This window comes from Helianthus annuus, chromosome 8 (genome assembly GCF_002127325.2).
Source record: "Helianthus annuus cultivar XRQ/B chromosome 8, HanXRQr2.0-SUNRISE, whole genome shotgun sequence".
Lineage (NCBI taxonomy): Eukaryota > Viridiplantae > Streptophyta > Magnoliopsida > Asterales > Asteraceae > Helianthus > Helianthus annuus.
In genome coordinates, this window is record NC_035440.2 from 17,435,046 (window position 1) to 17,461,974 (window position 26,929).

General features: G+C 34.6%; 1 protein-coding gene and 1 long non-coding RNA gene across 3 annotated transcripts; both read left to right on the forward strand.

The window, feature by feature from the left end:
* Nucleotides 1-8,805: 8,805 nt before the first annotated feature.
* LOC110901439 (neutral ceramidase 2) lies at nt 8,806-15,673 on the forward strand. Its single transcript, XM_022148269.2, has 9 exons — nt 8,806-9,110; nt 11,662-11,870; nt 12,669-12,959; nt 13,056-13,317; nt 13,403-13,661; nt 13,778-13,903; nt 14,096-14,159; nt 14,256-14,425; nt 14,992-15,673. The coding sequence occupies exons 1-9, from the start codon at nt 8,806-8,808 to the stop codon at nt 15,544-15,546; spliced, it is 2,241 nt and encodes a 746-aa protein (XP_022003961.1). The 3' UTR covers nt 15,547-15,673.
* A 9,816-nt stretch (nt 15,674-25,489) lies between these two features.
* On the forward strand, nt 25,490-26,212 carry LOC110903074. 2 transcript variants are annotated; one of them, XR_002571644.2, is made up of 2 exons: nt 25,490-25,661; nt 25,928-26,212. It is a non-coding gene; the product is annotated as an uncharacterized LOC110903074 (long non-coding RNA). The 2 variants fall into 2 exon arrangements; XR_004864775.1 differs by having other exon boundaries at nt 25,951-26,212.
* The last annotated feature ends 717 nt before the right edge of the window (nt 26,213-26,929 follow it).

Below are 26,929 nucleotides of genomic sequence, written 5' to 3' on the forward strand. Positions count from 1 at the left end.
GTTCTGAACCATTCACCGGCCGGATTTGGGTGATTCCTGTCCGAGCAAGGGGAAACAAGTAAGAACGAAAGTCCCATAGTTCAGCTCGTTGTCAAACTACCTCGATATAACGTCACATAACCAGAACAACCAAGTGTTAGATGAACAGGCCGACCAGGTCAGGATGCTGGCCGAACGGTTAGGCTGTTCGAACGAACAGCCCAACCGATCGGACACACCAGCCGATCGACCAGGCCAGCCGATCGGCTAGCATATGATTCCACACTTTAACAAATACAGGAAGTATAGTATTGCACGAGATGATGTTCGATCGAACAAACCGTTTGTCAACATTACTCTTCGGATCATGAGATACTATGCTTCAACACTTAGTCGATTTACAGATCGTTCATAGTATGGGAATGCCACCCGATCGGATATGCTACTCGACCGAACAGGCTGTTCGATCGAATATGCTGTTCGATTGAGTGACATCTTGAATTAAGGACTACAACTGAAGTTCGTAACCGATCGGTTATGCCGACCGATCGAACGGACCGTTCGATCGATCGACCTGAAAGGTAAGAACACATCAGTGTTCTCAAATACTGCAACGAAAACTTTGAAAGTTCAAACCATCAAACACAAACACATCCTATTCATAGGAAGAAACAATCCACTCGAACAGACCAGCCGATCGAGCCTACCGGTTGATAGAACGGACTGCCCGAACGGATTGCCTAGTCGAACGAATGACCCGTTCGATCGAACCTACTGTTCGATCGACCAGGCCGTTCGACCCACTTACAATCATTTCCTTTTTTACGTGTATTCATCGCTATGCTGTCAAACTATTCAGGCTAACTCTACTCTCAAGCGCTGCCTTCAATCCATAAATCAATCGCTGTGAGTATACTCGATCCCTTTTTGCGTTTAGCACTTTTGGGTGTTACATACATCACTTATATCAAAACACAATCAATCACACTACTCAAACTATTTGAACGCTAACCAATATGCATGTATTACGTGACTTAATGAATGCTTGTTGATTGTGTTTACACGTCGAATGCTGTCTACGTGCCTTAACGACGTAGTACTATAGTTTGGACTCACCACCCGTTCACATGGGGGTTGTTAAGGACAATTACTTGCATGGATTACGGTGGTAATCATGTATTGTGAACCGTCTCGGATGGTCAACCCGCAGTCACTGGTATTGATAGGTCCATGTCGATAATTAATATGTTTCGTTTTCCTCTGTGTACGTGCTGATTATGCGTAAACTATTCGAACTCTATATGCTATTATCAAACTTGTATGCTCACCTTTACATTTTATGTATTTACTTTATTTTAACGTATGTGACAGGTGTTTAAGATGTTTGCTTGCTTGGAAAGCGAGGCTAGGAATAAGCTCTATAGGCCCCCAACAAATAGTTGTCTGTCAAGAAGGAGCAACTAGGGTATAGTTGTCTGTAGATCTTGTCAGGCTGGGTCTTTAGGAGCATTTGAACAATATTTATTTGTTTTATTTAAATTTGAGTTGTCGGAATGGAATATTTGACTAATTGTTATCTGTAATTATTTGTTTGTTATTCGGGACACGGTATGGGACATGTTACTTTAAACTGAATAGTGATAATAATTGTTATGGAAATTTCTGGACAATCTGTTTCGCAGTGCCATGCCCCGATGATTCCGCCATCGGTTGGGGTGTGACAGTTTTGTTGAATACTCATAAAAAAATCTAATTTTTGCAAACTATTGTTGAAACTTTTATGGGTATTGTTGAATTGCAAAATATTATTATATGCAGAACAAGATCTTCATCGCCTAGAGAAATTTAGATGTATAGATATAGATACATATCTAGAGAGAGAGAGAAATAGTGTGACATATTAGAGCATTCACATCCCGTCATCGGCTCAACAAGAACCAAAAGCAGATGATGTTGTGACAAGAGAGGTGACAACCGTCTCTCTCGCCGGAGCCTCTTTCAATTTTCCGACCATATCGCCCCCATTTGAGTGTAGTCGATGGTGGTGATTTTGTTGGTCTGCTATAACATTTTAATGGTGATGATCTTGGATAAACCCTAATGAGGGATTTGGGGGAGAAAAAGGGGTATTTATATGGTGGGGTAGTTGGTATGTGAATGGTCTTAAATGTCCTCACGTGCGAAGCAAGTGATCAGAAACTAACTTAATTTTTTAACTGGGTTTGAGGTAAAGGATGAAATGTGCGACATGTTTTTAAAATAAATGATTGTGGTTGTAATTATTAAAGTTAAAGACTATCCACTGCAACCCTAACTCAAAAGTTTATGTTGGTAACTTCAATTCTACGGAATTTCCGCCGCATCGCGCAAGGAATTCCACAAGAAACTTTTTAATTAAAAGTTTATATATTACGAGTAAAGATCCCGTACAAATAAAGGTATCGTACAAAACGTACGAATGGCGTGGAAAAGTAAAAAATTGCGGTGACATTTTCATAATTATTCTATTAGTAGAATAATTATCAAAATTACTCTGCAAATTTATCAAACAACACACAATTCAAAATTTTCTACAAATGTATGATAATTAATCTAGCAATTCATCAATAATACACTACTACAAGATATCATTCAATATTACTCTACAAGTGCATCAAACAACATAAATTTTAAAATTACTCTTTAAGTGTATCATAATTACTCTACTACTTCATCAAAATAACATAACAGACATAATTACTCTACAAGTTCATCAAACAACATATAATTCAAAATTACTTTACAAGTGCATCATAATTAATCTACAGTTCATCATTAATAAAATACTACAATATATAATTCAAAAATACTCTACAAATGCATCAAAAAATATAAATTTCAAAATTACTCTATAAGTGTATCATGAGTACTCTACTAGTTTATCAAAATAACATGACAGACATAATTAATTTACAAGTTCATTAAACAAAATACAATTCAAAATTACTCTACAATTCATCATTAATACACTACAACAAGATACAATTCAAAAATTACTCTAAAGTGCATCAAACAACATAAATTTCAAAATTACTCTACGAGTGCATCAAACAATAGTCATTTAAAATTACTCAACAAGTCATCCTAATTACTCTACTAATAGAACAATTTCGAAAATGTCACCACCCTTTTTTTACTTTTCCACACCATTCGTACCTTTTGTATGATAAATGTATTTGTATTTGATCTTTTGTCTATATATATATATATATATATATATATATATATATAGGACAAAGATCCGTTAGGAACCACCCCTTATTGCGAGAACCGCGAGAACCAGTGTGAACACAAACAGTAATTCCTAAAGAAATCTAAAAAACACCTAAAAATTTTTTTTTTATTTTTTTACTATTTTTTTTTGAAAAAATCGCTATATTTTGTTAATAAAAAAATAAAAAAAAATTTCAAAAAAAAAAAAATTTCGAGTAACAGTTATCCATGCACATGTGCATATGTGTCGTTTCTTTGTCAAATTCCGTAATTCATTACAAATAATAGTCAATTGCACTTTCATTTACACTACTACGTGTAATACACTATCTTTTACATTACCAATGTTAGAAATGCACATGTGCATCTATATGTATCAACAGGAAATAAGGTGTTTTGGTACACTACTTTCTCTTTCATCTATCATTCCATCCATAATACACAAGCATGCACATGTGCATTTCTGTCATTTCTTTGACAAATTCCGTAATTCATTACATATATTAGACAATTGCACTTTCATTTACACTACCATATGTAATACACTACTTTTTACATTACCAATATTAGAAATGCACATGTGCATTATATGTATCAACATGAAATAAGGTGTTTTGGTACACCACTTTGAATACACTTTCCCTTTCATCTATCATACCATCCATAATACACTACCATTACCTCCTACCATCCATAATACAATACCATTACCTCCTACCATCCATAATACAATATCATTAACAATATTTTCACTTTATTACATGTATGTAAACACCATTTATACCATCCAATCAACATATTACATAAAAAATTGACAACTATAACCAAACCATCAACCACTAGATATAACTAACCAAAAAACATGTATATGGGTCTACTTCTCCATTCAAAATCACAAACTTTTTGTACCAAAACACGTTATATCATGGTTATACCTAATTATGCACATGTGCATTTTGAATATTGGTAATGTAAAAAGTAGTGTATTACTAATGGTATTGTAAATTAAAGTGCAATTGTCTATTCCTGATAATGTATTACCGAATTTGTTGAAGTAATGATACATATGCACATGTGCATGGATAACTGTTACTCGAAAAAAAAAAGTTTTTTTTTTTTTTTTTTTTTTTATGGAACGAAATATAGCGATTTTTTGTTAAAAAATATTAAAAAAAATAAAAAAAAAATTTTGAGTGCTTTTTTGATTTTTTTTAGATTTTATTTTGTGTTCACATTGGTTCTCGCGGTTCTCGCAATAAGGGTGGTTCTCGCATGAACCTTACCCTATATATATATATATATATATATATATATATATAGGATGAGGATCATGAGTGAACAACATCCTTGTTTGTGAACCGTGTGAACTCATCTCAACCATCCATTTAATTAGTTGATGTAAAGGTTATGATTGTAATTTTACCTTTATTTATTTTTGTAAATTCCATTTTCTATAATGAGATAGCAGTTACAATCCTATAATTTTGGAAACCTAACCAATTCATATGATTTTTTCAAAGATTCGATCATCTCTTTAGCCATTATTTTCGAAATTCATAGGTATCATCTTATTTGTAACTTACGGAAAAGATTACGGAGGATGCTAATAACAGCGATTCCAACACCCAAGACGGAAGACAACAAGTAGAATTCAATCTCATTTTTTACACAACGATGAATCAGCCAGGTTTTTTTTTATTTTGAACTATTTGTGTCGCTAGCTACATGGATTCTTTGATTAGTTTTAGTGAAACCCAATATTGACTTTAGTCGGTTTTTTGTTGATTTATTTTGGGGTTGACGTTTATTCATGTGTAGAACAATCAAATTTTGATGATTGAAGCATTAAGATGATTTTGATTATACGTTGACAAAAGGCTGTTTTTTGTGTGTGCGTTTTAAGAATGGTGGATTAGTTATGTATGCCAGTATGTTTTCCTTTTTTTGCAGATACAGTGAAGTGAATGAATATTTTTTATGATATCAGTTGTATGTACACATATGTATAGATTATATATGCAACCACTTATATTCTTGTGTTAATGATGTATTATTCATGTGTAGCCTAGAAACTGTTTTCGTGTCGTTTTTACAAAAGTCTACAATTTGACTATATTGCCAGTAGGGATTATTTTTAGACACACTGATGTATGAGATTTTTTTATGTAACTTAAATAATTCTAGTTTTTTTTTTGTTTTCTTAATGTTCAGAGTCAGTTGCAAGTAACGTATACGAAACACCCAACAGTTGTGGGTATTGGACGCCAGTGTTCCGCCCGGTTGCAAACCCGTTGTCAATTCGAGATTTAGTTCAATAGAAACCGCAATTGAAATGTATGAGGAGTCTGCACAACTTGCAGGGTTTTGCACACGCGTGGGTACATCTAAGAAAGAAAAGGTTGGCGACAAAAAAATTACAGATCTGCCATATGTCTTTGTGTTCTAGAGTGAACAAACCTAAAGAAAGGCAACCCAACTAAGGATGGCTTATCTACCGACGAAGACGACGAGGAAGAAGAAAATGAGGAAAACATAGAGTTAGAACCGGACGAATCGGAAAGCGAAGCTAACGGTAGCGAAATATAGAATATGGGCCGAAAATACACATTTTTAAAGTTCATCTTTTTTTATAAGAGTCTGTGAACCACTTACATTTGTGACTGTTTTAAATTCATTTACAAATTAGTTTGATTAAACTGTTAATTTTACCGTATTTCTAATGTTAGTTTAAAATTAATATAACTTAACGTACAAAGAAGCCATTATTAACAGTTATACAACAATTACATAACCACAACTGAATTTTGTATTTTTTTTAAATTTGTACATTTGTACAAACACAATTAACTCTTTACATACAGTTGTTCAAGTACATAAAAAAACTGAAACTACATCAATATATACACACGTGTATACTTAGTACTACATCTATGTACATATATACACACCTGTGTATTTACTGTTAATACATTTGTGCACACACATATGTACATTTGGTGTACTCATTCATTAAGGTTTGTACACTCGTACAACATTGTATAATTCCCTAAAGCTGAAGAGAAAACCATGTATGTTGTGCGTTTTCACACCATTGTATATTATGTCCCAAAAACACAACCCAACATCTGACTAAAATAAAAACAAACCATCTAAACATCTAGTTTCTTTCTAAAAAAAGAACTAAACGGCAGGTGATTTGCCAGACTTGAATAAGAAACACCAGCCGCAACAGTCAAGTGAACTCAACGTGAATCTTGACGTTTCTTCAGCGGAACTTAATAAGTATACACAAGATGTAACCAAGTGGAATATGAAAGTCGATAGTCTGTCAACTACTTTTCAAGCCATGAACGACCAGTTTTCCACTACAGAAGCCGCCTGGACATGTTTGGGAACTTCAAAGAGAGAACTAGCACAACTAGCAGGCTTAGTTTCAGAACAACTAGCAAGCTTACTATGATCTCGATTATACGTGGAACAACTAGCAGGCTTACATATTATTTGTCTACATCAACATCAATATTGACAATGTGTCACTTGCAGCCACATCAGCATCAAGATTGATAATACTTTTCCTCTTTTGAGTCTTGTATTCTTCCACATCCACAGTTGGTGTCTCCTAGTGAAGAAGCATAGCCTGACCTTCTTCCACTATAAATGCATCCATTTCAGCAGCATACAGGATCTTCTTTATGGCATCTACAACTTGCACAAGAGAAAATATACCAATTACATACATGAAGTCACATAAACAAAAAATCACATTACAAATAACTTGAAATATATCAAGGAGAAACCGTACGGGCAAGTTTGAGATGCTTGGAGTATGGCACAGGATTTCTATGTCCCTCAGTTTTGCAAAGTAGATATCTCTCTTTCTCAAGACTGTCCATATTTAGTTTCAACTCAGTGATCTGCATATCAATCGAAGTTAATTCATTAATTAAATACGCATGTGCATCGACTGCTTAAACACATGTGTACATAGTGTACAACCCAGGTTTACAGACAAATAAAAAACATACCCTGTACATATGTGTACAACCAGTGTATTAATAAATCTTCATAACAATATACACATGTGTATATCGCCGTGTACACATGTGTACATCGCATAAAAACAGAGTAAAATCCAATATCTTGTAAAACCAACCATATCCTTCTCAAAAAAACAGAGCAACATCGCATAAAAACAGAGCAAAACTACCACTTATTTGTTAAATCAACACTATAAAAGAAACTTGTGATTAAGAAACTTTTAGAACAACTTTTACACCACATTATTAATACATCTTCAAAACCCAGAACATTAATAAACAAAAAACACACTGTACATATGTGTACAATCTGATCATATTTACCCCCCCTAAAAATCAACTCAAGTAATCGGAATACACATGTGTACACCCGCCTTAAACAAGAAACAAGAAACAAAACCCTAACCCTCTATTGATTTCGTCGACGAATACCCATTCAACATCAGAACGATCCAACAATTTTTTTTTCCAAAAATTGAACTCCAAACAACTTAAATTAGAACCCTAATTCTCCGGTGGATCAGGAAAACCAGAAAAAAAATTACTAATTTCCAGTTCAATCCTTATTCTGACAAATCAAAACGACGTCTAATCAAACAAAGATGAGGGATTACATCGGTGTACCTTGGTTGCTCGCCATTCCGACGAAGATGATGATGACGGTAAAAAGTGTTCTTTACCGTCGCCCTTTAATCTTCTACTTTCTGTCTACTTTTATTTGATAAAAACACAAAAAATGAGGAGATGGCCAATCGATTACAGAGATGATGACCTTGAAATCGCCGATCGATCTTTATGAGGAACCCTAAATCGCCGATCAGTTACAGAGACGATGAACATGAAAATTTTGTATCTTTATCAGAGAGATTGTGATTTTGATATTTACAAAATAAGATTTAGTATACATTTACATTAATGCCCCTGTCCCCCTTATTTACTGGTTATATTTTATAAAATATTTACCAAATTGCCATTACCATTAAATCTCATCATCTAAGAAATGAAGGGTCAAGATTTGTTCACTTTGTTCACAACTTAACCATTGTTCACTCTAGAACCCTACCCTATATATATATATATATATATATATATATATATAAATATGTAATCAGTCACTTTCGTAATTTTTTTGTTATATAATAATTGTTTAGCCTAGGATCGGAAGAACATATTTAGGTAGCAATTTGTCTTTTGTTATAATTCCACAATTAGTTCCATTTCTGAAAATTAAGGTGTAGTATAATTACAAATGACGATCCCGAATGTCAACCGAACATTACATTAGTAACTTACACATAAAAGATATTTAACTAGTAGCATCACCATTAGTCTTGGCTTCAATTCCATGTAAAGCCGCACTAGCTATTGATCAAATTATGCCTTAAAGACGGCAAAAGTGCCATAATACAAAACATTCACCTCGATCAATTCTAACATACTCGTTTTAACCTATGAAACACCATCCGATGAAAACCATATCCAACTCCTATATATTAAATCCTAACTACTATACCAAATAAATCAAACATAAAAAAACATGCATCAAAATCCTTTCATTTTCTTTCTTTTCACTCTACTCATCTATCTTTTGCCATCTCGGGCAACCGCGGATTATTTGATTGGAGTTGGAAGCTATGACAGCACCGGACCGGCTGCAGGAGTTAATATGATGGGGTATGCAAATTTGGACCAAAGCACTGCTGGAATACATTTCAGGCTAAGAGCACGAGCATTCATCGTAGCGGAGAGCTTAGATGGACCACGATTCGCTTTTGTAAATCTTGACGCTGGAATGGCGTCACAACTTGTCACGATTACTGTCCTTGATAGGCTATCCAAAAGGTATGTTTTGAGTGCCAACGTTTAGTTGGTATAACCATGCAAATAACCTTGTAAAAAACGTAAATGCTATTTGTCCCAAATAGATTAAAATTATGAACGTTGACCTTCTTCATCTGTTATTTAAAAAAAACGTCCACTAAAAAACAGACGCGTGTTCTTCTTATGCTCATCAGTACACCATCTTTGATATCTTGGTCAAAAATAAAAGAAAAACAATTATTAATTAAATTGAAAAATCCAAGCTTTTTAAGGCTTAATTTTAATCTATATTAATATTAATACTACTTTAAAAAATCAAAACGTTTAAAAAAGAATTTATAAACTTATAGTCATTAAAAATTAAGAGTTAATTATTGTTTTCGTCCATGTGGTTTGTCAAAAATCACTATTTCAGTCCATTAGTTTAAAAATTGCGATTTTAGTCCCTGTGGTTTCACTTTCGTAACCATTTCAGTCCCTGTGGTTTCACTTTCGTAACCATTTCAATCCATTATTCTGTTAAGTACAGGTACTGAAATGGTTACGAGGTGGACTGAAATGGTTACGAAAGTGAAACCACAGGGACTGAAATCGCAATTTTTAAACTAATGGACTGAAATAGTGATTTTTGACAAACCACAGGGACGGAAATAGTAATTAACTCAAAAATTAATTTCTAAGTAAACTTAAAAACGTAATTATTTTAAACTATAAACCTTATTTTTCTAGATATTCAAAAAAAAAAAAAAATAAACTTATTAAAAATATTTGTTTGAAAAATATTTAAATAGTTCAAATTATTAGAAATTAAAAAGTTATTTGTTTTAAAAAAGATACTTCAGAACCTAAAATTATTAAAACTTAGATTTTAAAAATACTTAGAAAAATGTTTTGACCTTTTTAAGTGTTTATTTACTTTGTTATTCTATTTTTAAGCATTTATTAATTTTTAAATAATATTTTATTCCTGTCCATGTCTGTGACGATAAATAAATATCGTTACTAGTACGTGATGTTCTTAACTGATCGGCATGGTTAGAATAATATCGGTGTCGGCACCGATATTGGTGTTTATTTTTATCTTTTTCTGACGATGTAAGTGTGTGTATATATATATATATGTATTTTATTATATTATATTTTATATATTAATAGAAAGGTTGATGAAATAGTGTTTCATTGACTGTTTATGTGTTTTTTATTCTATTTTAAGCATTTACTTATTTTTGATAACTAGGATTGCGACCCGCCGCATTGCAGCGGGGATTCTTTAGTTATAACTAAGTCAATCTAGGACCCGCATGTTATGTTAAACCTGTCAAACGGGAAAAAATAGACGATGTAAAAACGTTCACCCACACACGCATGTTGCTTCGTGTTAACTCATTAAATTTAGAAGGAAACGTAAAAACGTTGAACCAAAGACACACGTTGCGATGTGTTAAGTCACAAGATTTAGAACCAAGCATAAAACAAAAAAAAATTGCGGAACATGAAAACTATAAAGGACCAAGGTTGAAAGTAAAAAAAGTTATGAGGATAGATTGCAAAGGATAAAAAGTTTTGGGTTAAAAGTAAAAAAACAAATAGTTTTGAGTTAAAAATAATTTATGAAATACTTTTGTGTGAAAAGTAAAAAAAAAAAATCATTTTTTTTGGAAAACCCTCAAAGCCAACGTTACAACAACCATATGCATAACTATTTTTTCTTTGAAAACCCCAGAAAGCACACCCCGCGTTGCGGCGGGGCGTAAAATGATGTCAAATAGTACTAATGTCACACAAGCGTAATCGACCACCAACACTGACTCGACCTAGGATATGCGTGTTGCGATGAACCTGTCAAACATGAAAAAATAGAGGTAAAAACGTTGAACCACACATGCACATTGCGTCGTATTAACTCGAAAAATTTAGAACTATACGTAAAACGAAAATTTTCGAAAGATGAAAAGTATAAGTGAGAAAAGTTGTGAAGTTAAATTGCAAATAATGAAAAGTTTTGGGTTAAAGTTAAAACAACAAATGATGTAGGGTTAAAATTATAAAAAGTAAAAACCTTTGGGATGAAAATAAAAAATCAACTTTATTTTTTTGAAAAACACCCAAAGCATAATGTACAAGTGATAATGCATACAAAAGTTGCAAAGTTATATATGGAATAATATTTTATTCATTTGTGTGACGATAAATAAATATCAGTACCAATATCGTTTGAATATCGGTGCTGGTGCGGGTACCTGTGTTCATTTTTATCGTTTTCTATCGATGTAAAACATATGTTGATTTCTATATCTAGTGCATGTATTGTACATGTACTGTAACGAACCGTACCGATACCAATCCAATGCATGCGGTAATGTATCTCCACAACTCACAGACTAATACCCTAGTTATAATTAAAAGATTAAGAAACTTAACTCACAAAAATATGTCTTGTGCCACGTTAATTATAAGATTATCGGCCACATTAACGCAAAGGTTTTTTGCTCAACAAAATTGATAAAAATAAAAGTTGAAAGATAAATTTTATCCTTTGTGATTTTCCCGGATATTCTTGTGCCTTCCGTAGGTTTGGGAACTTATACAACGAAGATAACGTAGCTATTAGTGGGACCCACACTCATGCTGGGCCAGGAGGGTACTTGCAGTACGTGGTTTACTCTGTGACATCACTTGGCTTCATTCCTCAATCGTTTGATGCAATTGTTACAGCCATTGAAATGAGCATTCTTCAAGCTCACAAAAATCTTAAATCTGGTTCCATTTTCATCAACACAGGTGCCTTTGTAACTTATGCTCTGATTGTTGTAGTCAGGGCCGTCCTCGAGAATTCAGGGCTATGGCAAACAGAAAAATGGACCCCTAAATGGGCCGACAAGCAATTATTTGCTCTTTCGCCAATTTGCCATCTCTTTAATTTTAAGACTTTCAACTGATATGTTTTATAATTGCGTTTTGAATTTAAAAAAAAAACATTTGGGTTTATTTGAGTTAAACGAGAATAAAGTTTATTTGTTTATATGGGCCTGAACTAGATAAGATATGTTAATTGGTATAATATTGGATTTTTAACTTTTAAGTTTAATTATATGCTTTTTTAAAACTATATGTATAAAAAATATATAAAATTTATTGAAACCTATGGGAGAGTGATTATTGGGTGGTCGCCCACCTTGCCCCTCCCATGAGCCAGCCCGGATTGTACTATCATAACTATTACAAAATTTGGTCACAAATTGCTATTTGCGCATGGTTTGCAACCGAAAATGGTGTTTTAGAAAACTCCGTGGGTAATCTATCCATAATGACCACTTTGCGACCGGCCAACCTGATTTATTGCTTGTATTCACAAATTTACAACCAGTTGCGACAGATGTAACATCGGTCGCAACCTGTCGCTAAATTTGAAAAGGTTTAAATTAAACTTTTTTTTTTTTGCGACAGATATAATTTCGGTTGCAAATCAGTTGCTAAATTTGCGACTATTTTTCCCGTCGCAGGTGTCCGGTAATTTTCATGTGGTGGCATATCCTCCAAACATACTAAAACTTCATGAGGGATTGATGTTTTTTGTAGGGGATCTGGATAATGCGGGAGTAAACAGGAGCCCAAGTGCATATTTGTTTAACCCTCCAGATGAGAGGGCTCGATATCCAAGAGATGTGGATACACTAATGATACTTTTGAAGTTTGTGGATGCTACAAGTCAGAAAAGCATTGGAGCTTTCACATGGTTTGCAACTCATGGAACCTCTATGAGCAAAGACAACACACTAGTTAGTGGTGACAACAAGGGTGCTGCTGCTAGGTTCTTTGAAGATTGGTTCACTTCCACTAGTACCAACTCAACTACTTTTAACACACAAGGTACAAGTAATCCTAACATAACCATTTGACAAGGGTGTTCTAAACTTGTTGCTAGGTTCTTTTGTGACTGATGTAATCATAGTGACCTTTGAATAGATGATATCAGTGTCTTGATAAACAAAGCGTCGGAGATCAAAGCCACGGGAGGTCAGCCTTGTGGCCAAACATCGAGTCAAGGGTTTAAGGTGAGGAAGAATGATGGCGGGTCGAGATTTGTTGGAGCGTTTTGTCAATCGAATGTAGGAGACGTTAGTCCTAATGTGTTGGGAGCGTTTTGCATCGATACCGGATTACCTTGTGATTTTAATCACTCCTCTTGCAATGGAAACGACCAGCTTTGTATCGGTCGTGGTCCAGGGTAAGTCGATCTGTCTTATTGCATTGCTAAATCGTTGTTTATTTTTTGATCAATGAAGAACTTGACAAAACTAAACTCAAAACAGGTACCCAGATGAAATAAAGAGTACAAAAATAATAGGGGAGAGACAGTTTCATAAGGCAGTTGAGTTATTCACTTCTGCTAAAGAACAGTTAACCGGAAAAATTGACTACCGCCATGTGTACTTAAACTTCACCAATATTAAAGTAACATTGGCCGGTAACAAGACCGCGAAAACATGTCCCGCAGCCTTAGGCCCGGGATTTGCTGCAGGAACTACTGATGGTCCTGGTGCTTTTGGATTCCAACAAGGCGATACTAAGGTCAGAGTTGAATGCATTACAAAGTTCTATATTATAAGTATCTTTTCTTGATGTTTTGTGGATGTTACACACACACACAAAAATAAATAATAATCAAGATCTATTTGCAAATGCAGATTAACGAGTTCTGGAAAAGAGTAAGAGATTTCCTGAAGAAACCAAGCGATTATCAAGTCGATTGTCAAAAGCCGAAGCCAGTTCTACTCTCCACAGGAGAGATGTTTTTCCCTTACGCGTGGGCGGTAATCCTGAACCTTTTTTTCTGGTTTCTTTTTCATATCTACATAGAATAGCGAAATCCACATAAGACAATTATTAATCTAAGTGCACATAGGGATACAATGAGGATAATTATAAAGGAAAAACAATCAGATTTTATATCTTATAATAGAGATATAATGATAAGTGTCAATGATGTTTTGGTAAATTTGCAGCCAGCAATTGTTCCTATTCAAATCCTGAGAATTGGGAAACTAGTCATACTATCGGTTCCTGGAGGTATGAGCTCGTTTCGTTCTTCTCAAAAAAATTTATGTAAAAAAGTTCCTAAATCCTAATGAACTAATGTTTCCTAGTGTTTTTTTATCCTTCCAGAATTCACAACAATGTCGGGTAGAAGATTACGAGAATCGGTGAAGCAAACACTCATAACTAATGGAAACGGTGAATTTGACAATGATACGCATGTCGTGATAGCAGGATTGACCAACACATACTCGCAATACATCGCGACCCCTGAAGAATATAAACAACAAAGATACGAGGTAATTAACTAAAACTTAGTCAGAAACTTTTAGATTTTTTTTTGGATTAGTAGGTGGTTTAGGATTCAACAAGGTACATAGGTAGTGTTCGTTTCAGATAATGGAATGGAATTCGGAGGGAATTGGAATGTAGATTCCATTTCTTAATTTGTTCGTTTCAACAAATGAAAGCATTGTAATTGAACAATAACATAAGAAACGAAATATATATTCCAATTCCATCTAGATTGTATTCCATTTTGTGAAACAAACTCACCTAAATTCCAAATCAAATTTCAATTCTCGCACGAATTCCAATTTCAATTCCATTACAATCCATGAAACGAACGGTTTCACCAAACTTAATTCATATTTTCTAGTTATTTACCAAACTATATGGAGTTCGGTTGTTCGCTTGCGTGGATGGCATATCGCCTGGAAGTACAAGAATTTCCAAAAAGCACCTGGAAATACTTAACTGAATCCTAAACCGCCTACTAATCCCAAAGGTCGACACTTTGACTTATAAGGCCTAACATAATTTTCTTTACATATAATTCTTAAATGAAAATCAACAAAAATTACAGGGTGCATCAACGCTATACGGTCCTCATACTCTATCAGCATACATCCAAGAATTCAACAAGTTAGCAGAGTCAATGGCGAAAGGGCGTAAGATAGTTCCCAAAGGCCCATCACCACCTGATCTTTCGTCCGTCCAACTGAAACTCCTACCCGACCCTTCTGGCGACTCACCACCACCAGGCGTGAAATTTGGTAATATGAAACACGACGTTTCCATTCCAAAAAGTGGCTCCTTTCAAAAAGGGGACAAACCGAGCGCAGTGTTTTGGAGTCCAAACCCAAGATATGATCTATTAACCGAAGGCACGTATGCTGTAGTTGAGATGCTTCAAGGAGAGAAATGGATCCCAGCCTATGACGACGACGATTTCAGCTTGTTTTTCAAGTGGAACATAGATAATGGTAGTAGTTATGGATTGGCTAGTCTTGAATGGGAAGTGCCTGATTCAGCTAGTAACGGGGTTTATAGGTTCAGACACTTTGGTTCATCTAAGAAAACCATCGGTTCAACAACAGAATATTTTACAGGCGCATCAAGTGCATTTGCAGTGTCGTAAAATCCAAGCTTTGAGTTTTAGTACTTACTTAATTACAACAATAAATAGCCAATGGTGAAGGCTGTATTATAACTCTTTGTATGTTTGTCTTTTCCTGGTTAGTAATTAGCATTTTTAAGTTATTTTATTTTTGAAGCAAAAAGAGAAGTAAATACAATAGGCACGTAGCCTTTTTTTTAAAGGCCGCAATTTTATAAAACAAGAACATGCTTAAGCAAGATGCTCAAGCATGAATACAGTACAAGGAAGTGAAAAGAAATGAAATAGATCACAAGAACACAGCTATAAACTAAAGTCACACAAAGTCTTCCAGTCCATTTTAATCGACGCCGCCCTTGAAGTAACCCACAGAAACACTAAGGCTTTGATGTCTCCCATTAGTTTAAAGACCTAATACACCTTATTTTTGAAAATTGTATCGTTTCGAGCCAACCACAGAGACCAACATACAGCGGCCACCACCGAATAAATTGCCTTCTTCCTGTTTTCTGTCATCCAGAGACTCCCAAAGAAAAGAATTCCAAAAGCTCCACCACGCTTAAGAGGTACCTCGGAATAGGAATTTTTAGCCAAAGTGAAACAGCAGTCCACACTTGTTGAGCGAATTCATAAGAATCAAAAGATGGTCTGCAGATTTGGATGCTCGACTACACATGACACATCGATCAGAAGGTAGATGCACCTCATCTTGATTAAGGCCTCCCTAGTAGGTATTCAGTCCAATACTACTCTCCATAAAAAACAGTTTATCTTTTTTGGGATCCAACTGACCCACTTCAGATGTTTTGTTTCCTGAATTTTTGGGATGCTATCGAGTTCACGCCTTAAGTCACAATAGGTACGTAGCTAGCAACCATGTGAACGAGCCATTCCCACCAGCTAACATTATTTATGTATACTAGTTTCTTTATATCGCGTTTTGCGGCGAAACCGAGTAAATGATAATGTAAAACAAACGTAATTTGAAAATAAAGCATCTTGTTTAGAAAGTCAAATCATTAGAACGATTTAGTTTATCATCGTACCCTTTTATGATACCAAATAAATACTTTATTTTGAGTATAACCTCGTTCTAACAAAACTTATAACGGAATGTCAGGGAATAAAATCAAGTACAGCTACGTACTTAAATTTTTAGAAAAAAAGTTATAAACGTCAAATTATTCGATAAATTAATATATGTTCAAAAAAAAAAACAATTATTAAAAAAAAGGTAAAGGAAATATATGTTTAGAAAAAATATGTTATTAAAAGTAAATATAATAATAAACTATTATAATATATTAAATAATAAAATAATAAAAAACAATATATTATTATAAAAATAAAGTTACTATTCATCGTCCCTCGAAATCAATATATATAATATATATAATGGCCAAAAAGAGTGGTCTCCCCATAATGTTCAGGATAGAGTGGGGAAACAAGGGAACACTGTCCCACACATCTAGGGGCAGACAAGTTTTTCCCCTTTGCGGTGAGTGAGTGGTTGTGACCAGGAATGAGTAATTTTATTTTGTTTTTCAAAACAACAATAATATATAAAACTAGTAAATTAATTTGTTTATTTGAGTATTTTGATCATTTATTTGTCAATTTGATTACTTATTCATTATTTCACATATTATGTGTGTCACTTAATATATTATTTTGTTCATTTGTTTATCACTCAGTTTGATTTTTTCACAAATAATTGGTAATGGTTATTAAAAAAAACAAACTAAATAACCAATGTTATTTATATTTTATGCAAATTCATATAAATTTTAATAAAAACGAAATAGTTTTCAAAAAAATTATAGGTCTTGTAATCAAGCGGTGGTGACACATGTTATGTCGACATTATCAAAAAAATATGGAATTCTACTTACGCATCACACCTTCATGTTTTTTATCAGTTATATGATGTTTTAAAATTAATGAAATTAAATGAAATTTATTACTCATTATTCAAAGGAGAAATCCGACGCAGATAGAGCTTTGTAAAAGAGGCGTACAAACCGGAAACATTATGTGCCCTTGTTGTGGGTATATGCCTGTAGAGAAGATACGGACCATTTATTGGTTGCTTGTACGATGGCGAAGTCATTATGGTGGCTGATTGGGGTATGGTAGAATATGGATACTTTGTGTTCACATTCTACTGTTAAGCAGGTGCTTCAAAGTGTGAAGTGTTGGATATAATGTTCAATTGTCGATTATAATTCAATGTTGCCGTCAAGGTACGACCCAAAGAGTTACACTTTGGGTAACGAACATATAACGGTGTTTTAATCGTTAATCACCGAATCACGAAATAATAAGCGTAATAAAAGAAACGGGTAATTATTTGGAATAATTACGGGGAGCCGATTAATATTATAATTAACTTGTTAATTATAATAAATCGTATATATATATATATTATTAATTATTTAGATAATTAAAAAGAAGATACTTATTTTAATTATAAGATAATTATGAAGGAATTGTGATTAGATTACAATTCCTAATCCTTTATATCTTTCAATAAAAAGACTTCCATACTATCGATATATGCTCTATCAAATGCTAGATATATATAAAAAAAAGGATATATGGAAGTTATATATAAAAAGGATTACTAGTTAATCTTAAAATATAACTCTCAAGTTAATATACATATTGCTCTGTACGTTGCTTTTGTATGAGAGATTTCGATTCCTTTGATAGATGCTTTTCGAAAAGTCAACAAGAAATAGAAAAACAATATATTTAACTTCAATTTTGGGGAACTTTGATTTCGGTTTTTTATCGGCTGCCGCAAAAAGAAAAAGGGAGAGGAGCAACTATTTACAAACAAATCATTTGTTTCTTTGATTACGCATAAGGTAAAGTTTCGAACTTTATTTTCTTTAGACTAAGGTTTCGTTTGAAATCGTTTCAAACGAACAAATCATATTTCGTGGTCAACGATCATCTAGCGAGATCGTTCGTTGAACCAAGGTGTCTTACTTGGTAGTCACGATTCTTTAATATAGCCTATTTTGATTGTAAAGAGATCACTGGAGGAAACGGTTTAGAACCGAACTTCGTGTACATGTTTTCCGCTGCGTTCAGTTTGTTTGACAAATTGACTAAAATAATTTTCTAAAAGTTACACGATGTTCCAACAGTGGTATCAGAGCCACCTTACAAATCAAAGTAGGTTATAGTGTTTGTAGATCTATAAAATAGTTTATAGGATTGCATGCTTAAAATCGAGTAGATTTGGCATAGGAACTTGTCGCGTACAATAGTTATAGGCAAGTTTTATTAAGGCCAAACATGAACACTTGTCAAAAGTTCTCTTTGACAAAATACTTGGCCTTATCCTATTTTGTTTAGCTTAATGATCGTACGATGCAAATCCGGGTTAAGATTTTTTTTATGAAACGCGTACCTAATTAGTTTTGAAGCTATGCGGTTAAGTAAATAAAAAAAAATCGGAAATATTGAAATGGTGATTTCAATATAAAACCGATGTATTTAAAAAGAAATCAGATGTCATTAAATTCTATTTTTTTTTCTTATCGGAAATTTAATTTATAAAAAAAAAGTTTTTTTTTTGGATGGGATCCAAGATTAAGTGGGAGCACAAAAGGGTTTGTGCTACACTTAATGGGCTCGGTTCACGTTCTTGGGCTCGAACGAACCGAACATATTATGAACCCGGAATTGCATATTTGTTTATTTTATTAAGCGTTTTTGCCATGAGATGTTTGTTACGTACATAAAATTAATAACTAATACACGATCATTAAAACGACAATTTTAATAAAAGGTTTATTAAGTATTGGATAGGTAATTAAAATAAACAGTTTATTTTAAAATACAAAAATCAAAATTGGTTTTACAAAAAATTAAAAGTTAATTTGAAAACCATAATTAATAAAAGTTATTGATTAAAATAAATTTGCGACACGACCAACTTAGATTAAATAGGGTATTTAAAATTAATCGGTCGAGTGATTGAAAGGTGTTTCAAGTCGTCACAAATTAAAACGTAAAATTGATTTTTACAAAGGAATTGTATAGCCTATGTTCATGCCATAGGCCGTACAAGTATTTTAAAACGACCCGAACTGGTAATTTTAAAATATAACCCAAATTAAAATCGATATTCTACGCCACCCTAAATTAAGAACACCCGAACTGATCTATCCGAACCCCTGGTGCTAGTGTTTACCCTGCATCCAGGCCTACGGTTTTGGTTAGGGGTAGTTCCACGATTTCCATGCTTACGTGGGCCGGGCTACAGTTCTGATTTGAGGACAAATATCACTTTTGCGACACGAGAGCGAATGTTAGTGTTTACCCTGCATTCGTCTTCTACGGTTGTGAAAGTGGGCGTAGTTGGGGTTAACGTACCAATGCTTGACAACACTCGTCATGCGACCCCAAACCGAGAATTGTGTAGTTGACACAATTGGTGATCGTCACCTACCCTTCAATCTATGCCAGTGAAGAGTGCTAAGTCCATTCACTGAGTTATGGGGAGATGGGATCTCATCCTAATTCCTAAAATTTTGTATATCTTGGGTCAAAATTGAATTAGGTTAATGCATGAAAATTACTAATAAAATTTTCTTCTAAATTCTACAGATGTCTACAAACAATTCTGATAACACCAAATTCTCGCTTAAGTCCATCCTTGAAAATGCTAAACTTGATAATTCTAACTTCATGGATTGGTACCGCAACCTGAAAATTGTTCTCAGGGCGGAGAAAAAGGCTTATGTCCTTGAAGGACCAATTCCCGAAGCACCTGCTGCTAATACGGGTGCAGCCCGTAGGACATGGGAAAAACATGTTGATGATTCCCAAGATGTAACATGTCTTATGCTTGCTATGATGATTCCAGAACTTCAGAAGAATCTGGAAAACTTGGGAGCATATGAGATGAGTGAGCAGCTGAAAAACATGTTTCAGCAGCAAGCTCGTCATGAGCGTTTTGAGGTGATGAGATCTCTCATTACATGTCGCATGCAGGAAGGTACTTCGGTTAGTGCTCACGTACTGAAAATGAAGTCTTTCGTTGATCAACTGAAGCGTCTGAACGCACCCCTTAGTAATGAGTTAGCTACGGATGTGATCCTTAACTCGCTACCCAATTCATATCATCAGTTCGTAATGAACTATAACATGAATGGGTGGGAAAGAACGATCCCAGAGTTGCATCAGATGCTAAAAACTGCTGAGACAAACATCCCAACTAAGGGCAATCCAGTGCTGGCGATCAGGGAAGGAAGAATTACCAAGAAGAAGCAATCCAAGGGAAAAGGCAAGGCGAGTAAGCAAGACAAGGGCAAAGGCAAAAAGGTTGCCACTCCGAAGGCAAAGCCTCATAAAGATGCCAAGTGTTTTCACTGTGATGAGATCGGGCATTGGAAGAGGAACTGTCCCAAGTACCTGGCTGAGTTGAAGCTTAAGAAGCTGCAGATTGGAGAATCCTCAGGTATACATGTTATTGATCTATTTTCCTTTTCGAGCAAATCTTGGGTGTTTGACACTGGATGTGGTTTTCACATTTGTAATGATTTGCAGGGACTAAAAAGGATTAGGAAGCTGAAGCAGGGTGACTTAGAGCTGCACGTTGGGAACGGGCAGAATGTTGCTGTGAAGGCAGTTGGAGAATTTATTCTTGAATTACCTTCTGGATTGTTTATTACTTTAGACAATGTTTTTTATGTTCCTAGTTTGACTAAGAATATTATTTCTGTTTCTGCTTTAAGAGAACAAGGTTTTAATTATGCTTTTGATAATGTTAATGGTAGCATTTCTGCATTTTTAAATGGTGTGTTCTATTTTGAGGCTAAGCCTCACAATGGTGTCTATGAAATAGATACTTCTAACAGTAGATCAAATAATATAGTATGCTCTTTTTCCTCTAAACGTGTTAAAACTAGCTTTAATCAAACATATCGTTGGCATTGTCGTCTTGGCCATATTAACATCAATCGCATGAGGAAGCTCCAGACCGCAGGGATTCTAGAATCCACGGGTCAGGAGACTTATGATTTATGCGAATGTTGTCTAAGTGGCAAGATGACTAAGGCCCCTTTTACCGGAACTAGTGAAAGGGCCAAAGACCTGTTAGGACTCATACATACTGATGTATGTGGTCCATTCAGGACTATGTCAAGGAACGGGGAAAGATACTTCGTTACATTTACTGATGATTATAGTAGATATGGATATGTTTATCTTATGAAGTTTAAACATGAAACCTTTGAAAAGTTCAAAGAATTCCAAAATGAAGTACAGAATCAACTAGGGAAAACGATTAAGGCACTTCGATCCGATCGAGGTGGTGAATACATTAATCAAGAGTTTGATGAACATCTCAAGAAGTGTGGGATTATATCCCAACTAACTCCACCCGGAACACCACAACTCAATGGTGTGTCTGAGAGGAGAAATCGAACCTTATTAGATATGGTTCGATCAATGATGTGTCGTACAAACTTACCACACTCCTTTTGGAGTTATGCTCTTGAAACTGCTACACGTCTTGTAAATATTGCTCCTACTAAAAAGGTAGAAAAGACACCATATGAGATGTGGCATGGTAAACCACCTAAAGTCTCTTACCTTCGCATATGGGGATGTAACGCTTATGTTACCAGTGAGTCTTCGGACAAACTTGATCCTCGCGGTGAAAAAGTTGTTTTCATTGGATATGCATATCCGGTTGGTTATTATTTCTATAATCCTGCTGAAAATAGAGTTTTCACTAAGCGTCGAGGAACATTCCTAGAGGATGAGCTTATGGCGCGAGGAATTGGAGATAATCTTGTGGATCTTGAGGAAATTCGAGAACCACAAATTAATCAACCAATAGTCGAATCTGCCTCTCAACAAAATGTTGTTGGTTCTGAACCTGATAGGATTCAGGAATCTGATGTAACACTAGGCGTCCGCAGAAGTACGAGGGATCGTCATGAACCTAATCGGTATTCACCTGATAGGTACGTCTTGATAATAGATCAAGAAGAGCCCTCAACCTACAAAGCTGCTATTTCAGGTAATGAATCTGAAAAATGGCTCGAAGCCATGGGCGTCGAGATGCAATCCATGTATGACAACCAAGTCTGGGATTTGGTTGAACTTCCTCCCGAATGTCAAACTGTAGGAAGTAAATGGTTTTTCAAGTTGAAAACAGATATGGATGGAAATGTGCAAACCTATAAGGCTCGATTGGTTGCTAAAGGTTTTACTCAGACTCAAGGAGTTGATTATGAGGAAACCTTCTCGCCAGTAGCCATGCTTAAGTCTATTAGGATTCTACTTGCCATAGCCGCGTATTATGACTATGAGATATGGCAAATGGATGTCAAGACCGCGTTCCTAAATGGACACCTTACAGAAGATGTCTATATGGAGCAGCCTGAAGGTTTTGTAGATCCTAAGAATCCTAAGAAAGTTTGCAAGTTGAATAAATCCATTTATGGATTGAAACAAGCATCTCGAACCTGGAATCTTCGTTTTGATCAGAAAATCAAACAATTTGGTTTTATTAAAAACGAAGATGAGCCGTGTGTTTACAAGAAGGCAAGTGGGAGTTCTATTACTTTTCTAATCCTGTATGTAGATGACATACTTCTCATTGGAAACGATATCCCAATGCTGCAGGATGTTAAATCCTGGCTTGGTAAATGTTTCTCAATGAAGGATCTTGGAGAAGCTGCTTATATTCTAGGAATAAAGATTTATAGAGATAGATCTAAGCGGCTACTTGGACTTAGTCAAAGTACATATATTGATAAGGTCATTCGACGTTTTTCAATGCAAGATTCCAAGAAGGGTCTCTTGCCAATGGCAACTGGAACCGTACTGAATAGTCATCAGTGTCCCAAATTGGACAAAGATAAAGAGGATATGAAAAAGGTTCCATATGCCTCTGCTATCGGTTCCATCATGTATGCCATGTTATGTACTAGACCGGACGTATCGTTTGCTCTGAGCTTGACTAGCAGATATCAACAGAATCCTGGTAAAAGTCACTGGATTGCTGTGAAAAATATCCTAAAGTACTTAAAAAGAACTAAGGATATGTTTCTGATATTTGGCGGTTTGGAAGAAGAGATGAAAGTAAAGTGTTACACTGACGCAAGCTTCCAAACGGATCGTGATGATTCACGATCGCAGACAGGCTATGTTTTTACTTTAAATGGTGGTGCTATAACTTGGAAGAGTTCTAAGCAAAGCGTGGTGGCCCAGTCGACCACTGAATCAGAATATATAGCGGCTTCAGAAGCTGCTAAGGAGGCTGTTTGGATGAAAAAGTTCATTGCTGATCTCGAAGTTATACCAAGCATACAGAAGCCTATCGAGATATTTTGCGACAATACAGGTGCAATTGCTCAGGCAAAGGAACCAAGGTCGCATCACAGCACGAAGCATATTCTCAGAAAATTCCATTACATACGGGAAGTTTTGGAAAGAGGAGACATCGTAGTAGAGAAAATTGATACTGATCAGAATCTAGCGGACCCGTTTACTAAGCCTATACCTCAAGTGAGACACGAGAAGCATGCTGATTGTATAGGTCTTAGATATGCTAGACAGTGGGTCTGATTTTGTAATTTAGTAATTTGGTGCATATTGAACTGTAAACAGTATTTTATGTTTATTTGAATTTAATGGTTGAATGTCTTTTAAACTATTATATTTGTGTTCAAATATTAGTACGTTAAGTATCTATGAATATTGTATTCTAAAATGTCCGTAGTCTATCAGATTCGTGAGAACCAATCTAGTAAAAGACTATTGTGAATTAGATGGTTGATCCATATAATGGATACTCAAAGTGTTGAGAACCATATTCACTGATATGATTAGTTGAATCATATTGGGCGTAACTCGTTTCAAAATGATCTTCATGGATCTTAGTCATAAGACATTTTGAATAGGTACGATCATTGTATCCTTAGACCTGCGGTACATACTAGAACTAACTTAAATGAATGGTTGCTCTTTGATTCTATCTAACGCTGTACGTAACTGGCAGTAATAAGGATAGTTTTGGGAATGATCTGAAGTTTAGTGGGAGTTGTTTGTAGCCAAAGGGATCTGTGCTTCTATACTCAGAAGAGGAACACTCTGGCGCCTTTCGTTGGTTTGAACTGGTGTTAACGCGTGGCCACGCTCGAACTAGTAGTAGTTTGATAAACCACTTCAAATCAGGAACGAAATTAGAAATGGTTGAATAATATATGAGAATGAATTGGATCCATGTCTCATGTTCAACAAGTGTTCAATATAGAGGGATAAATGAGTCGATAACCCGGGCTATAGTATTTGCATAACCAAAGGTTTGATTAGTGCAAAGAATTAGTTGACATAAGTATGTCATACCTTACCGGGAACAATATGATGCAGCTAGGCACCCACTATTGTCTACATTGAAACTTAATCGGCCAATCGACCAAGTGGGAGATTGTTGGATATAATGTTCAATTATCGATTATAATTCAATGTTGCCGTCAAGGTACGACCCAAAGAGTTACACTTTGGGCAACGAACATATAACGGTGTTTTAATCGTTAATCACCGAATCACGAAATAATAAGCGTAATAAAAGAAACGGGTAATTATTTGGAATAATTACGGGGAGCAGATTAATATTATAATTAACTTGTTAATTATAATAAATCGTATATATATATTATTAATTATTTAGATAATTAAAAAGAAGATACTTATTTTAATTATAAGATAATTATGAAGGAATTGTGATTAGATTACAATTCCTAATCCTTTATATCTTTCAATAAAAAGACTTCCATACTATCGATATATGCTCTATCAAATGCTAGATATATATATAAAAAAAAGGATATATGGAAGTTATATATAAAAAGGATTACTAGTTAATCTTAAAATATAACTCTCAAGTTAATATACATATTGCTCTGTACGTTGCTTTTGTATGAGAGATTTCGATTCCTTTGATAGATGCTTTTCGAAAAGTCAACAAGAAACAGAAAAACAATATATTTAACTTCAATTTTGGGGAACTTTGATTTCGGTTTTTTATCGGCTGCCGCAAAAAGAAAAAGGGAGAGGAGCAACTATTTACAAACAAATCATTTGTTTCTTTGATTACGCATAAGGTAAAGTTTCGAACTTTATTTTCTTTAGACTAAGGTTTCGTTTGAAATCGTTTCAAACGAACAAATCATATTTCGTGGTCAACGATCATCTAGCGAGATCGTTCGTTGAACCAAGGTGTCTTACTTGGTAGTCACGATTCTTTAATATAGCCTATTTTGATTGTAAAGAGATCACTGGAGGAAACGGTTTAGAACCGAACTTCGTGTACATGTTTTCCGCTGCGTTCAGTTTGTTTGACAAATTGACTAAAATAATTTTCTAAAAGTTACACGATGTTCCAACATGAAGAACATGGAAGTTTGGAAGAATAAAAAGAAGGCAACAAGATGCATTATAATGATGACTTGCTAGAAGATATGGACCTGCAGGAATGAGAAGATATTTAAGGGAGTGATCTCTACAAATATAAAGATGCTGTATGAAATAAAAGAATGCACATATGTTTGGATTAAAAACAGAGCGAATATGGGAGGTATTACTTTTGAGAATTGGTGTAATAAAGGTTTGAATGCCATAGAAGGTTAGGTAATGTGATGTATGTTCTTTATGCTTTCTATTTGTTTTTGTTAGCCATTTGGCTGGTGTGAATATAGCTTTCATGTGACAATCGAGGACGATATCCGTACAACCCCTTAACCATATGATTGCTTCATGACTATGCGTGTTAGATTTAACTCTTCATAATTAGGTCGTTACGCATCTAACAAACTCTAAAAACATACACAAGGTACAACACACGCGTTAGGTGATTTTTTTAGAAACTACTGGTGCACGTCTAAATGATTTGACGAACAAGAACGTCAGTGATATTTAATCAAAACAGTCAGAAAACATTTTCAAAGTTGTTATTATGTATAACATATTTAGTTATATATATATATATATATATATATAGGGTTAGGTTAACGTACAAATGCCCTTATCGTACATTATGTACGCTACAATCTCAGCCGTCCGATCATCTTTCCGCATTGAATTCGCATGTTGTTTTTTTGTAACAATTTCGCATGTTGTTTTTTTAACATGCGATTTCATCAAAATTACCACATGCGAAATTGTTAGAAAAAAACAACATGCCATTTCATCAAAATTATCACATGCGAAATTGGTAAAAAAACAACATGCGAATTCATCAAAAATTATCACATGCGAAATTGTTATAAAAAAAACAACATGCTATTTCATCAAAATTATCACATGCGAAATTGGTACAAAAAACAATATGCGAATTCATCAAAAATTATCACATGCGAAAATGTTATAAAAA